The 16,364-nt window shown below is 32.7% G+C and overlaps 1 protein-coding gene across 1 annotated transcript in view; it reads right to left on the bottom strand.

Moving 5' to 3' along the window:
- LOC106680902 (homer protein homolog 2) overlaps positions 1 to 16,364 on the bottom strand; it is a gene marked incomplete in the record, with an annotated part of 45,138 nt that overhangs the window by 24,271 nt on the left and 4,503 nt on the right. The window contains 2 exon segments of the mRNA XM_067045895.1: positions 5,177 to 5,440; positions 11,042 to 11,173. Of these exon segments, the coding sequence (XP_066901996.1) occupies positions 5,177 to 5,440; positions 11,042 to 11,173 (396 nt within the window).

Raw genomic sequence — 16,364 nt, 5'->3', positions numbered from 1 at the left:
CAGAGAAGATATGTTTTAAGTAAAAAAGTAAAATTTAATATTAAGAATTGAGGATTAAAGGTAAAGAAGGCTGAATTGCGCTACAGCCACAGCCATGATATGAAAACCGAAGACTCAGAAATTAGAAATGAAATCAAATTGATTTATATAGAAAAAGAAACATAGTGAAAATAATAAATATATGAGGTGTTCTTTGTTCAGCCAAATAGATCATTTTATAAAAACTTTCATAGCGGGATTGGTTTGTTCTGTTGTTGATCTAAAATAAAGGTAATAAATCTAATGAAAGCTCTGATAATAAATGTTCTCATATTCCAAAAATCTTTTGAATTCCTCCATAAACAGTAATGAGTTGATAGTAGAAAACGAAAGAATTCATATTATCAATAGAAAAGACTGTTTGTAGCTTTTTATTATTATATTTTTTTCTTCTATACCTAAGAAGATAGTTTTAGGAGTGGGTTGCTAAGTGTGTTAAGATACTCCTGGTTCAAGCAGGGCTATGGTACAAAATTTTCCATTATACCAGCCAGCGATTAACTTCAGGGTCTTTGGTTTGGTAAATCCTCTTGGGTCAGAATCAACCTCTAGAATGGGTAGCTGGTCCTTCATTAGGTTCGGAGATAAACCGGACAGTTGAGCATGGATTCTGACCATATCACTTACATACGTGACTTACTTATATTTTATACTTATCCTTGTATAAGTGTTATCAAGAAACAGTACATCCTTTAGAACTAATGAATTCAAGAACCTTCATGAGTTTATATAGTACAAGTTTATTTATGTGTAGAGGAGATTGGTTTGTGCACAAAGGTTGTTCAGATTGATACTCATGGATATGTTTTAGTCATAACTAGAAAGATAAATACTTTGAAGATTTTTGGTATTTCTTAGACATACTTGGGATGTGTATATTTCATGTTAAACTTCTTAGATTAGTAAATCAATTGTTTAACTGATGGTATTGAGGTGGCAAGATTATTATTATTAGATCAATGTCTTCAGCAGCATTAGTTGATGTTAGTAAAGAGACTGTTTGAAATGGGTTTGCCACTGTCAAAATTATTATCAACATTTTTATTTTTCTAGTATATTTCTTTTAAATCTATTTTTATTTATAATTCATTTAATGTTTCATTATTTTACATTTGTTTTAGTGGCAAACCCATTTGAAACCTCTTGCCTTATGATCAATTACTAATAATGAACTAGGTGTTGTTTTCGTTGTCTAAAAAAACTGACTATTTCTGCTGATAATAATTATGAGTGTATTGTTATATGTTCAAGTGTAAATATTGTTGTTTTGATTAATAAAGAGCATATCTAAAGATTCATCTTTATTGTTACAACAGGGACATGCAGTAAAGTGGGGACACCGAACATGATTTTATTGTTTATTTCTCTTATAAATTTGATTGAACTCAAGTGAAGCATGCATGGGCACAATTTAATCGACCTGCTTACCGGTGAGGAGGAGCAAAAGAAATTAGTGGAATCGGCGAAAATACCCAATGCGTTGTCTCGGCTACCCAAATTTTATAGGAAAGAACCTGACCTGTGGTTCATACAAGTTGAGGCGGTGTTAAGCTCTTGTTATATAGCTAATAGTAAAACTAAGTTTCAGCTGATCATCGCCCAACTGGATTTAGGAGCTCTAAAGCAGGTTGCCGCTCTTGTCTGAGACCCCCTGGCACTGAGCCATACGAGAGGCTAAAAGAGCGGCTACTCTCCATCTTTGGCCCCTCAGACCACTCCAGAATTACGAGGATTGGAGGAAAAGAGGTTGGGCGATCAACGGCCATCCCAGTTTCTTTGAGAAATGCAGCAATTGGCCACAGGTAAGGTTCCTGCAGATATGCTCAACACCTTGTGGCTAAGAGGATTGCAAGGGACCTGAAGGAATGCAAGCAACCTTAGCTGCACAGATCACACAAATTTTACTGTCATTGCATAATCAGAGCGGCAGATTTGCAAGTTCCACTCAACAAGTTCCTCGCTGGGATGCATTCGAATGCTGCAAAATTGCCATACAGAATGCTGTAGTGCTAGGACATCCTAGAGGGAACGCTCATCTAGTCTTAGTATGCAACGCCTCCAGTACCGCCGTGAGAGCAGTTTTACAGCAGGAAGATGGTAACGTTTGGTGACCTCTCGGATTTTTCTCTAAGGCGTTCACCCCAGTGCAGAAGAAATATGCCACATATGATAGGGAACTCTTGGCAATCCACCGAGCCATCAGACATTACCTGGACGAGCTACATTTTGAGATATAGACGGACCACAAACCGTTGGAATATGCTTTCCATCAAGCCGGAGACAACGACACCCAAGCGGATTCGTCTGGTTAATTTCATTACAGTTTTATTAGTTTAGCACGGGGAACAGAACACCGTCACCGATGCACTTTCGAGGGTCGAGGACATCGAGTGCACTGACTCGATATGCACTTATGTACATATAGCGGCAGAAAAACAAAAGGATCCAACTATTACAGAGCAACAGAAAAACGACTGCCTTCAGCTTCAATGGATCAAACCTCCCGGTACTATAACGTCAGTCCTCTGTGAGACGAGACATCCACCTCTCAGGCACCGCCATATGTTCCTAAGTCCAAGCGAGAAGCAATCTTCCACCACCTGCATGGGCTCAGCCACCCTGGTATTTGAGCCTCAAGACGGCTAGTAACAGCAATTTTTCTGGCCTGGCATGAACGCTGATGTCTCGAGATGGACTCAGTGTTGTATTGCATGTCAGAAATTGAAAGTGATCCGTCACTCTGTAACCCCTCCAGGTACATTCGCTCCCAGCTCCAGGTTTGAACATATTCATGTTGACCTCATCGGACCATTGCCAAACTCCGATGGAATGCAGTACTGTCTGAAGATCATGGAACCGATTCATCCGTTGGCCTGAGGTGTGCCCTCTGGAGGAGATAACAACTACCAAGGTAACATCAGCAATTGTGGGTACATGGATCTCCCGCTATGGTATGCCAGCAAGGATAACCACTGACCAAGGGCACCAGTTCGAGTCAGATCTTTTAATAAATCTTACTCGTATATTAGGTATCCAGCGTAACAGGACTACAGCATACCATCCTCAGTCCAACGGATGCATGGAGTGGTGGCACAGGACCCTCAAGGCATCCGTCATGTCTAGACTGAATGCATCAGGATGGACAAGTACATTACCAATAGTTCTTTTAGGTCTCCGATCGGCAGTGAGAGACGACGTGGAAGCCAGCACAGTGGAAATGATATTTGGGCAGCCTTTACGCCTCCCAGGAGAGTTCTTTGAGGCATCAGGATGTCAGGAAGACTCCGAATCGACGCTGAAGACCCTACGGGAGACCATGAAGAATCTCTGCCCTGTGCCATATCGCAGCAGCATGTCTAAAACTTCTGTACATCGAGACTTAAAGGACTGCACCCACGTATTTCTAAGGGACGACCCTGTTAGGGTACCGCTTACTCCACCATACTCTGGACCCTACAGAGTAATCTCACAGAAGGAGAAAACATGTAAGATCCAGCTACCATCAGGTCCAAAAACGATTTTAATGAATTGACTAAAGGTAGCACATCTTCTTCCTAGCGCAAACACAACACAGGTAGAAAGAAACGCTGATGCGGCTCAGCCCAGTCCTATGCCTGCTGCAGGACCTGCCAACTCTTCTAATGACCTAAGACGCAGAACAGCATCAACCACAACCAGTGTATCACACCCGCTCTGGGCGTGCAATAAAGCCGACAGTTAGGTCCTGCGCCAACGTCATAGAGGGGGAGTGATGTGGTGGCAAGATTCTTATTAGATCAATGTCTTCAGAGGCACTAGTCGACGTTAGCAAAGACTGTTTGAAATGGGTTTGCCACTGTCGAAATTATTATCAACATTTTTATTCCCCTAGTATATTTCTTTTAAATCTATTTTTATTTATAATTCATTTAATGTTTCATTATTTTACATTTGTTTTAGTGGCAAACCCATTTGAAACCTCTCGCCATATGATCAATTACTAATAATTATTAATGATGAAATAGGTGTTGTTTTTGTTGTCTTAAAAAAAAACTGACTATTCTGTTGATGATAATTATGAACGTTTTGTTCTATGTTCAAGTTAAGTATTGTTGTTTTGATTAATAAAGAGCATATCTAAAGATTCATCTTAATCGTTACAACAGGAACACGCAGTAAAGTATGTATTAATAAAAAATATATTATGATTAACGATGTAAATTAATGTTTAAGGAAATGTCTTAATTAGGTGTAAATTATGTATTAAAACTATTACATTAAACATAATTTCTAAAAATATTCATAACTAAATTAAAATTATTTCTTCAAGTCATTCGAAGAAGATTTAACATGATATTGCCAGTTGGACATAAAGTTAACCTATCAGAAAATTGCAAAAATATAGAGAAGGTTTATTATTCAAATAATTAGGCCAAAGATATTATTATTCAAGAGTAGATACTAATGGATCAGTAGCTGATTCAACTCACTGATGAAATGCAAGACGAGATAAAAAATATGTTTAACAAAATATATAGGCATGATTATATTTCATAGAAGTAAAACCTTTAATATCGTTAACTGAAGCTATTTGTATCCTTAATAGCCATAATATACATACAACGAATTTTCTAAAAGATTTCAAAATAAGAAAATTGAAAATCTAAAACAAATACTAAGACAAAAAGTACACAAGAAACAGGAAATTTTAAGGTTCTGCACCTATAGTAAGCATGTCATGCAATACTCGATGGGATAAAAAAGATAAATTTTATAGATCAAATTCAGTGAATATTTTGACAAAAATAAAGCTTATTTCTTATTATTCCAGTATATACAGTCTAAGACTAATTATTTTAATATTGGTGCATCAGTTGTAAGCATACCATGACACTAATATTCTTTTTGTATTTAATTATTAAAACTTATGTCTGTATACCAAAATACAATAAGTAAATGTAAAGGATGAATTTAAAATACATAGTTACTAATAAAGGAAGTTTCAACCCCTATTGGGGGCCATCTTCTAACAGTAACACAAATTCTTTAAATGAGCTCAAATATTATGGCAAGGTTATAACATCAACACTAAGATAACCTTAATCAGCTTATCATGTGAAATAATCCTCATTCACTAACGGGGTGAAATAATTTTTACCTGAGAAACTGAAGATTGCGGAGTACGGTGGTGTCCACTTGTTTCATCCTGTGAGGTGGATGCTGGAGCAGGAGATGTACAAGAGGGCTGCATAGATGGTGGATCCAATAGGGGCCCTGCATCACTTAGTGCACCACCACTAGCCCGAGTTGTTACTGGACTAGCATTTGCACTTGTTACTGGAGTTGTAATCACAGTGCCATTAGACGCCTTGTTGCTAGCACTTCTGGTAGCTTCTTTAACTTCTTGAAACTTTTCTATAAACTATAAATTTCAAAATAAATAATAATTGAATATATTATTCAGAAACATTTTGAATCTAGGTGAATTAGAAAATTAGATAAGATAAAATATTAATTAAATAATTTTGTTTCAACCAAGTGATAGCACAAAAAATTCAATTTCTGAATCAGTTTTCAAAAAATATGACCACCAATACATAATCTAATTTTAATAAAATAAAAATTATAATCGTAGATAACTTTTTATTAACTTCATTACCTATAAGTCACCATGTGATTACTCATACAATGAATATAAATATAAATATGAACTTAAAAAATAAAAGCTCATCTAGAACATAATAAATAGTGAAAAAATATGTACTTGGATGACGAAAAATACTGTGAACATTTCTTACTACTGTGTAATTAGAAAAAATAGTTTAATCTAATTTATTAAAATTTTTAACACCATAGATATGTCCTTGAAATTTACTTTTGAATACAATCTGAAGTTTTTCTGGTGCTTTATCCAGCCCTTATAATATATTGGGTGCATATACTTCTCAAAGATTTCTTTATTTAATAACAATTATCATCAACCTGACCTGAGTGAGTCTTCTATTCCTTGCTAGATTTTAAACATTCTTCCTCCCTTGTATTTTTATCTCTTCCTGATTCTCACAATTTTAATCTTAAGAGTTTAGAGTGATCAGTGTTAATTTCTGTTAATGCTAATGATTTTAACTTTTACATCCATAAACTCTCCTAAGAATGGCTAGCTATTAGTGAAATAATCGATAATACTTTCATGATTTCTTTCTAATGAAATTTTTTATATATATTATTTTGTAAGGGAAGGAATTTCCAATTTAGAACTCATAGACTAAATAGAAATTGACCATTCTATCTCTGCTCTGCTTTCAATGAATACCTGGTAGCTCAAGTTAATGCCTATTTCTTCCTCTTCCAAATCTGGATCACTACCCATTTCTACATTCCAATTCCCCAGATTAATAACATATTCATTCCACTATCTAATTTCATCTAAAAATTTGAAAATCTTTGGTAAAGTGGCCTTTTCTACAATATTGGCATAAGGAATTTAATGGTGTTTACTTAAGTATTTAGCTTATCAATTCTTAATTGAAACCACTCTATACCCTACTTCCCTCTCATCAGAGAAAATTACTTTAGCGGTAAAAAAAAAAAAAAAAAAGTAATTTTGTGATTGAAATTCCTGACTTTTATAAAAATTTTCCAAAAGTTCCCAACTTTCATAAAATTTTTCCAGAACTAGTAACTTTTTTTACACAAATGCAGTAATAAAACAATCTTATAAATCTATATATTGGTATTGCTACCGGTATCTGGTGGGGAAAACTAGTTTGGCAAGTGAGTGTAGTAGTCCCTTTTTGCCAACCCCTGGCAGCTACCTTGGAGTAGCCACACCGTGTACTCACAAGAGTGGGAGTATCAAGATTCATTTCTCGGGACTGCCGAGAAATAAATATTAACTTCCCCAGGAGGGAATGGAACTAACAAAGTTACAAACAGGGCTGTCCTAACCCACACGACTGTCATGTCCCAATAAATCTATACATATCAGAAACTTTGCAACTTTTCTACTTACATACACAGCTGTAGAATTTATATATAATTTTATTTGAAATAAGAGCTAGATTTATTTTAGAACTACAAAACATATCCACTTTAACATTGAAAATACATAAAATGTAATATATAGGGATATGGTCAGGGTTGCGGTCAAAGGAGAAATAAAAATAGTTGTAAACTATTTTTATTTCTCCTTTGACCGCAACCCTGACCATATCCCTATATATCAATTTTTACGGTCAACTATACATACATATATAAAATGTAATAAATTATTGTTTAACTATTTAATAATACAATCCTAATTTAAATAAATAAAAAATGTAATATATTTATGTGTATTTTATAAATTTAGTGCACCACCCCTGGCAATAACATTGATCCCTCTCCCCAAGCCCCAGGTGTGACCACATTGTAGCACTCGCCATGGTGAGCTCCCTAAAGATTTATACATTTCAGTGTATGTCTGCAAATTCAATACGTATTTGAAATTTTTTTCAAAATAGGTTCCTGAGAAAATATTGTCACTAATAATTTATCCTGGTCCATATTAACTCTGCTGTACTTAACATGGGAAGCTGCTATACTTGTAATCCCTTACCATTGTTGTTTATTCATTCGTGTTACTAAGAACTTTAAGAATTAGGGATAGCATACTTTTTGAGAAACTACTAATTTAATTTACTTGAGACCTATTAAAATGTTTCCACAAAATTGAAAAACAAAATAATAACTTGAGCACCAAAATAAAATAATAGGTAGTAGCACAAAATTGAGATATCAAGGCTATTATTTATTATTTTATAAGGAAAAATGATACTAAATTTAATATTTGTAAAGTACGTTATTTTAAGAATAATTAACAAAATTCAATTATGATAGGTTGTGGTAAAAATTATAAAATAAAAAAAATTATTATTAATCTCTATGTTCTTAGGCTTTGAGGAGTACCAGGCTAAAAGAATTAGAGAATCAATTTCTTGTTTTGATGCAAAGTAAGGGGCAATAGGCAATACTATGTTATGGCAAGTTCTATGAGAAACTGGATGTTTAATTTTTTTTCTTGGTACTGCAATAGGGGTTGAACGTGGGAGGTTGCACCATTGTGAACAAGGCCTAAAACGCAGGCGTACTTATTTATACCAATTAGTCAGGGAAACTCTGAACCAGGCTTGTCCCTCTCACTTGTGGAGGATAAATCAGAATTTCAGGAGACCCAGGACTACACCCTCAACTACACTAGTTATGCAACCCTTGTTGGAATGCCTATAAATTAAAACTAACTAGAAAACGAAGACTTTACATGAATATTTTTCTAGAGACAAAATCAATTTTAATTATTGTTGAATTTACACAAGGAAGCAGTTCTAGAACATTTTGAGGAAGAACAACATTCATCAAAAAATGAGGAAATCAGATAAACAAAATTAAACTGATCAATAATGTCAAGGGTTATCCTTTTTTGGGGATACCTCGAATAATAATAATAAAGTTTATATGTTTTCAGATCACAAGGTACAACTAATTTTAATTTTTTTCTGTGAATACTATTTAATTCTTCCATATTCTTCTATATACTTCCTATCTGTATTTATTTTTTGTAGCTTATAAGCTTTCATGGCAAACAACAAATAGAACATACATACATAACGTACAAGAGCCGGAAAGAAAAAAAGGCAGTTATCTCAATCCAATTTTTAATTACTTTAATGAAAACTATGGGTAATTACAAATCAAAATTAATGAGTCTGCCAAGAATAGGTAGGGGGGGGAAAAAACATTAATTTTTCATTCGGAGCTATATCTGTATCTTAAAAACTACCAACAGCACTAGAAAACCTAAGAGAACATTATTTAAAGAAGAGTAAATTTGCTGAAATATTAGCCCTAATAGAGCTATTTACGTCCAATAGTTCTCAAGATATAGCTTTTTGAAAAGCTAAATTTCTTAAAAATCTACTGAAAGATTAGTAGTTAGTTAATTTATTTTGAGAAATCCATATCTCAGGAACTATGTGACATACAGATGTCTATTAGCGCTCAAATTAAAGCTAGTTTAATGGACTATTAAGAAGTTTCTGACCTTTACCTTCGTAGGAATAGTAGTTTTCATGATATTTGCTAAAATAAATTGATTTATAGTTGTTCAAACAATATGTTTGATTTATGAAAAACTTTTTTCAGAAACCATTAGACGTACAGATGTCTGCCAGCGCTCAAATTAAAGCTAGTTAAATTGACTATAAAATAGTTAATAATGTTTATCTTTGTAGGATAGTAGTTTTTATGATATTTGACAAAATAAACTCACAAAATGTTAATTTCTTGTTTTTCGTATAAAATGTTGGATTTTTGAAAAAATATGTCTCTAGATCCATAAGACACACATATGTCTGCCAACACTCAAAATAAAGGAAATTTAACTTACTATAATGTAGTTTATGACATTTATCTTCGTAGGGGTAGTAGTTTTTATGATATTCACATATGAATATAAATTTGGCAAATGAAAATTTGTCCGATCAACTATAAATCAATTTATTTTAACAAATTTCATGTAAACTATTACCCCTACGAAGATAAACATCATAAACTATTTTATAGCTTATTAAACTAACTATAAATAACCTAACAGTAACCAAAAATAAAAATTAAAATTAGTTAAACAGCTAAAATGCTAATTCAAAATGTATTCCCCAACTATTTTTCCTTACTCAAAATGTTAATTTCTGGTTGTTCATATAAAATGTTGGATTTTTGAAAAAATATATCTTTAGACCCATAAGACACAAATATGTCTGCCAGCACTCAAAATAAAGGAAATTTAACTTACTGAAAATTAGTCCGAACAACTTTAAATCAATTTGTTTTAGCAAATTTCATGAAAACTACTACTCCTACGAAAATAAACATCATAAACTACTTTATAGCTCATTAAACTAGCTTTAATTTGAGTGCTAATAGACATTTGTACATCAAATGATTTTTGAGATATTTTTCAAAACAAATTCACTAAGTACTGATCTTTCAGTACGTCCCATACAACATTTTTATGAAATGTTGCTTTTTAAAAAGCTATATCTTGAAAAGTATTTAACGTAAATAACTCTATTAGGGTTCATATTTCAGCAAATTTGCTTTTTTGAAATGACGTTATCTTAGGTTTTCTTGTGTTGTTCCTACTTTTTATGATATAGAGCTCGGAATGAAAAATTAATTTTTTTTTTATCACTTTGAAACAGCCACCATTTTTTATTCCCCTACCTATACTTGGCAGACTCATCAACTTTGATTAGTAAAAAATATTTATGATTACTAGTCAAAAATCATTTAAAGTAATCAAAAATTGGGGTGAGATAACTGCCTTTTTTTTCCTCTTGGGCTCTTGTACTATCACAGCAACATAGCATGTTAAAAATGTGGCAAAGCTAATTTTGCAATAGAAAACTAGGTGTAACAGTGTGGCCAACAAATCTTTCTCTCTAAAATAAAATTTCTCTCCTCCCAATAAAAGTTTCCTCTGTGAAATTGATGTTAAAAAAAAAAAATATATCACATATTTGAAAAAAATAAATAAACAGTACAGTTCTGAAATCAGTACTATAAATGTTTAAGAAATAACCATGTTCTGAAATCCTCACTATTTTATATTAATATTGATTAAAACAAACCAACTTGCTATTATTAATATTGATTTTAATATTACAATATTTGTATTAGCATTGAAATAAATATATTAATTATTTTATGCTACATGTTCTATATTTCTGTTATTATACATGTTTCTCAAGCAGTTTATTGTACTGATTTATACAAACATCATGTTGCATAAAATAATTAATATATTAATTTCAAAGCTAATAAAAATATTTTAATTTCAATAACAATATTAAAAATAGCATGTTGATTGATTTTTAATCAATATTAATATAAAATAGTGAGGATTCCAGAACATGGTTATTTCTTATATGCTATTAGCATACGACTCGTCAATGATTATAAGTAATAACACAATTATAAAACTTACTTTATTCAGTTCAGCTTCTGAAGAAAATCCAAGCCCATAAACCGTATTGGCACGTATATCTGACCACTGACCAAATTTCTGTGATGTTTTTGTGAAAGTCATACTAGGAGTGATTGTACTGTTTATTACAGCCTAGAATAGAAAGATAGATATTGAATTCTAAAAATCATTTAAGCATTTTTACCTTATTTTTAAAACATTCAAATAAAGGCAGTCCCTATTTGACGTCGTACTGTTTTAAGATGTTTCAAAATTATGTCATCAATCAATTTCTACTAAGAACCATTTACCTCAAAGTGATTTTAATTTTTTTTTTTTTTTTTAACAAAGTAATTAAAAATCAATATAAACCAAAAATAAGGTATTAAATATAATTTATAAAGTTATAGAAAAAAACAGATATGTAAAATGGAGTTGTGTTTGACAGTATTTCTTTTCAATAGTGAATTTTCATTATTGTTAATAATGAACTTGAAAATATTATTTTAACCGTCACAATATTGAATTTGAAAAATAAATACATAAAACAATATTTGCTTATTACTTAAGACTGAACCTACCACGTGCAGTCAAATGACGGTTTTTTATCAGTTTGTTTACAATTTCTAGTACATAAGGTTGCTGTACCACCATGTACCTTATTGACTTTTCCTATAGTAAACTTACAACCCATTTTTCTTTATTCATAACTTTCTTTATTGTTCACTTTCCAAAAATAATTTATAGCATGTCTACTCCACTTTGGGCAGTCATTTGACCATTTGAATAATTCATGTTAATTAAGACTTTTGAGGGGTTCTTATGGTAACAAATCTATAAACAAGTAGAACTTTGCCTCTTTTCAAATGTGTGCTGGTATTGTGTACACATAATTTTAACAAGTGGGATTTACTAATAAACCAATCTGCTATTGGTCCACAATTTATGTGGACAATGTGCAATATATAATACTATAATTTGTAAAAAATGTACTGAAAATGCATAAATGTAAATAAAGCTTTGCTAAATTTAAAAAAAAAATTAACAATCCAATTGGCTAAAAAAGTTAGTCATAGGGGATTTCAATGCCAAGATAGGTCGAGAACTCCACCAAAGGACCATTATTAAAGGCTAAAGCCTCCACGAAATGAGCTATGATAATGCATTAAGCTGCAGCTAAAGGTCTAGTGATACGCAGCACGATGTTTCCTAACAGAAACATCCACAAGTAAACCTGGGTAAGCCCTAAAGGTGCGAAAAACCAATGGACCCCATGCTGATAGACAACTAACATCAGAGCTCCATTCAAGACATACAAACCTATCGTGGAGCGGACTGTGATTCGGACTACACTTTGATCAATCAAATTTTGTCAGAAGCTAAAGAAAATCCACAAAATTGGGGAAAAGGTCGAAAGAAGAAGGTATAAAGTCTGAAATCTGAAAAATCCTGAAATAAAATATAAATTCTAAATTGAGCTGAAAAATGAAACTCCGTAATTGGAATACCTCATAGTTGATGAACACTGGGAGGCCTTGGAAACAGGGTTAAAAGAAACACCCGAGGAAGTAATAGGTATTCAAGAGAAACAAAAAGCCAAGAAGTTTTACGGAAGAACGTGAAAAGGCAGTGGAGGAAAGAAGGAAAAAGAAAGTCCTCAGTTTAGCTAGTACTGATCAAACAACACTGGATAAATACAGAGCCATCAGAACAAAGACAAAATAATTAGAAAAGCAAAAAAGAGAACTCCTCAAAGGATTGCAAGCTACTGAGGATAACTGGCAGGCTGGAAATATGTACCAGTTCTATACAGATATTAGGAAAGAAAGGGTAGGGAATAGAGTGAGAAACACGCAACTGCGAGGAAAAGATGGCAAACGGATGGCATCCAGAGACAAAATAACAAACATCTGAAAAGAACATTTCCAGGAACATCTCAATCAAAGAGAGCCCACGAACGACAAGGACATAGATCATGCTGAGTGCATCAACCCACTAGAGGTGGAAAAAAACAGATATTAACAATGTTTAAATAGCTATTACCAGACTTAAAAGGAACAAGGCCCCAAGAATAGACAGCCTACTATCGGAACTGTTCAAAGAAGGCAGAGAACCTCTAAGAACAAAGCTATTAGAACTACTCCAAAAAATATGGGAGGAGTGGATACCAGAGGCCTGGAACACAGACCTGATCTGTCTTATCCTAATGAAAAGCTCCAGATATGAGTGAGGCAATTATAGAGGCATAGCAATCCTTCCGGTGGTCAACCAGATAATGACAACATCCTGCTTAATCGGATATCTTGGTATTACAAGAATATAATAGGTGACCACCAAGTAGGGTTCAGAAGAGGAAAGAGCATGCTTGACCCAATCTTTGTCTTGAAACAGATACTCGAAAAACCATGGGAAGTAGATCAGGATGTGCATGCCTTATTTGTCGATTTCAAATCAGCTTAAGATTCCGTAGATAGGATCTGTATTTGTAAGATCATAACTGAGATGGGAATTACTGAGAAATTGGCAAGACTAGCAAAAGTGTGTGTGAATATCTTAAGTACAGAGTCCTGCTACAAGGAGAAGTATTTGAAGCCTTTGAAGTCAGAACAGGTCTGGGACAAGGAAATGGACTCTCATCAAACATAAAGATCTAGTGTATAAGGACAACATAAAGACTCTATTAGGAGAAGCAGAGGAAATCGGCTTGCAAGTAAATGAAGATCAAACAAAATATATGATAAGTCGAAAAAATCCACCATAACGACATGGTCTGTCTGTGTGGATGGCAAATCGTTTCCAAAAGTAGACAGTTTCAAATACCTCGGCTCCACAATAACATCAATAAATGATCAATGGACTGAGATAGACCAGCGTATAACAAGCAAGAACAGAGCCTTATCTCCGTCAAGAATAACAAAATCCTGAAAAAAACTCTAAAAATCTGAAACTAGGGGTGTACAATGATATGATAAAGCTACCTTTAATATATAGCTGCGAGACCTGGGCTGTACGATTACAGGAGTGATCTAGGATCAGAGCCTTAACACATGGAGGAAAAGAACGAACAAATGCTTGGAGACACTAGTCAGTCAATATCTCAGGATATGAAGGCAAGGAGGTTAAGATGGGTGGAGCATGTGGCTCGAAGCAATCCATCAGGATGTCTCAACACAATAATGAATGCCAATATAGTTAGAAAGAGACATGAGAGGCCAAAAACCAGATAGATAGACAGAATCAATAAAGATGCGAAAGAGCAACATGCAACTGGACAGCAGTAATCCAAGAGAGGTAGGCATGGAAATGGCTGGTTCAGACGGCCAAAATCTGCAAGGAGCCAATTGAAAAAAAAAAAAGAATTCAATTGGTTAAAATCTCTTTCATTTATAAAAATAAGAGCAAATAATACTTACAACTTTATCAATAAACTGAAGACCAAAAAATATGAATTTACACATGTATAGATATTTTCATCACGCAGGACTCAACCAGAGCCACCACTTTCCAAAGACAAAGTTGACACAACCAGGAGGAGCACCTATATTATTAGTGAAAGCATGCACAGGCCAAACACACCAGATTAAAAACAAGAAACAATAATTAACCCTTCATATAAGTTTTATTATGGCTAGTAATTGCAAAAATGTTTTCCAAACCTATTCCTTTTCAACAAGAAGTGGAAAATTTAAATATATCCTTACATACATTGGTTCCAAAACCGTTTCTATAAACAAAGTTGATAACAGCTTCTTTGCATCTATAGCCTCAATACCAAAAACAGTAAGCAGTAGCTGAAAACAATTATGTATTTGTTTTTTAGAATAAGTTTTTTTAATTTTGGAAAATGCTACCATCCTTGCCCAGAAAAATAAATACTAACAAAACTGAAAACGAAACATCCTGATACATGAGAGATACTTATATACACTTGTACTCTCTTAGAAAGATGAGTAATGTTTTATTGCACAGATACCTGAAGAACAGATAAAAGTTCAAAGCTGTGGTACTGAAGTTCAATTTTCATCATAACATCAAGTATATAAATGTGATGACTGTCGATGCAAGACATCAAGACTATTTCATCAGAGGTTCTAAGAAACAAACAAGAAAATAGATCAATCTAAAAATACACTAAACAGTAATTGCCAAAAGATGCAAAATCGAAACAAAGAGGTCATCACAAGTTGTAATAAAATATTTCTTAAGGAAGAAAAAGGGATTTGCTAGTTTTCATGTTAAAAGAAAAAGAATAAATTTCATGAAACATCTTAAATTTGTCAAATCACACAAATGAGGAACAAAATCACTCAGAGGAATCGTCTAAGAGTTTACAGAAACTATGAACAGCCACTTACACCAAGAGTAGGCTACAGATATGGGATCAATAATTTTAATGAAATATTTTTTGGTGACACTAGGTAGTTGAAAAATATAAGAAATGTATCCACGGGTTCTTGTTAATGTCCCCTAGAAACCAAAAAAAAAAACAATATTTTATATTGTTTCAGCATTTTTTCATACTATCATTTTTTTTTTTTTTTTTTTTTTTTGTAGAATGAGAAAAAAATATTTCTGATAGTATTAAATGTATAAACAACCACAAAAACCAAAATACGCTTTCAATAAAATAGCTCTAACAATCTTTAAGAAAAAACAAGAAAAATTCATTTTTACTATTCTTTAAAACCCTTAAATATGAATTGACAAATTTTTGACCTGAGTTTTGAATGACTTATTTTTCTTTCTATGTCCAGTGTATACTTAAACATTCATAACTCCTCTGGATGATACCCAAATCCAATGTTAATACAATCATTATATAGATTTTATTTTGATTATTGATCTTATAGATTTTATGAATTAACAAGAGATAAAAATTAGTTTCAAATAAAGAAAAATGTCATGTTTTCTGCTGAATAGAAACCAATAACTAAAAAACTGTTTAAATAAGATAATTTAAGATATTAAGATAGAGTATATTGAACTAGACAAATTTTCTTTTAAAAAAAATTAGTGTTTATTAAAACCATTTGAAGGGGAGTTAGGTTTTCAAGTGGCAAATGAAAAGAGATATTTCAGTGATTTTTCCAATCCTGAATAGAATGTGAAAATCTGGAATAACTATTGTTATTTAAACTATTGCTTACAGTGCAAGAAAAGTTATGGATAAACAATGCAAAATATCATTCAAAAGTAAAGGGCAAAAATGGTTACAAATTTTTTTTTTTTAATTTTAGTACTTATAAAAAGTCTTTATTAGATTTATTTTTTATTTATATAGTTGTTTGAGAGTGGTTTAGTTTCTTTTTAAAACAATTTTGATCTCTTTTCTCTCAACTTTATT

This window comes from Halyomorpha halys, unplaced genomic scaffold (genome assembly GCF_000696795.3).
Source record: "Halyomorpha halys isolate HHAL.00 unplaced genomic scaffold, Hhal_1.1 Scaffold298.1, whole genome shotgun sequence".
NCBI classification, from domain to species: Eukaryota; Metazoa; Arthropoda; class Insecta; order Hemiptera; family Pentatomidae; genus Halyomorpha; species Halyomorpha halys.
The sequence above is the reverse complement of the archived record's forward strand: the minus strand, read 5'-3'. Positions and strand labels throughout refer to the sequence as shown.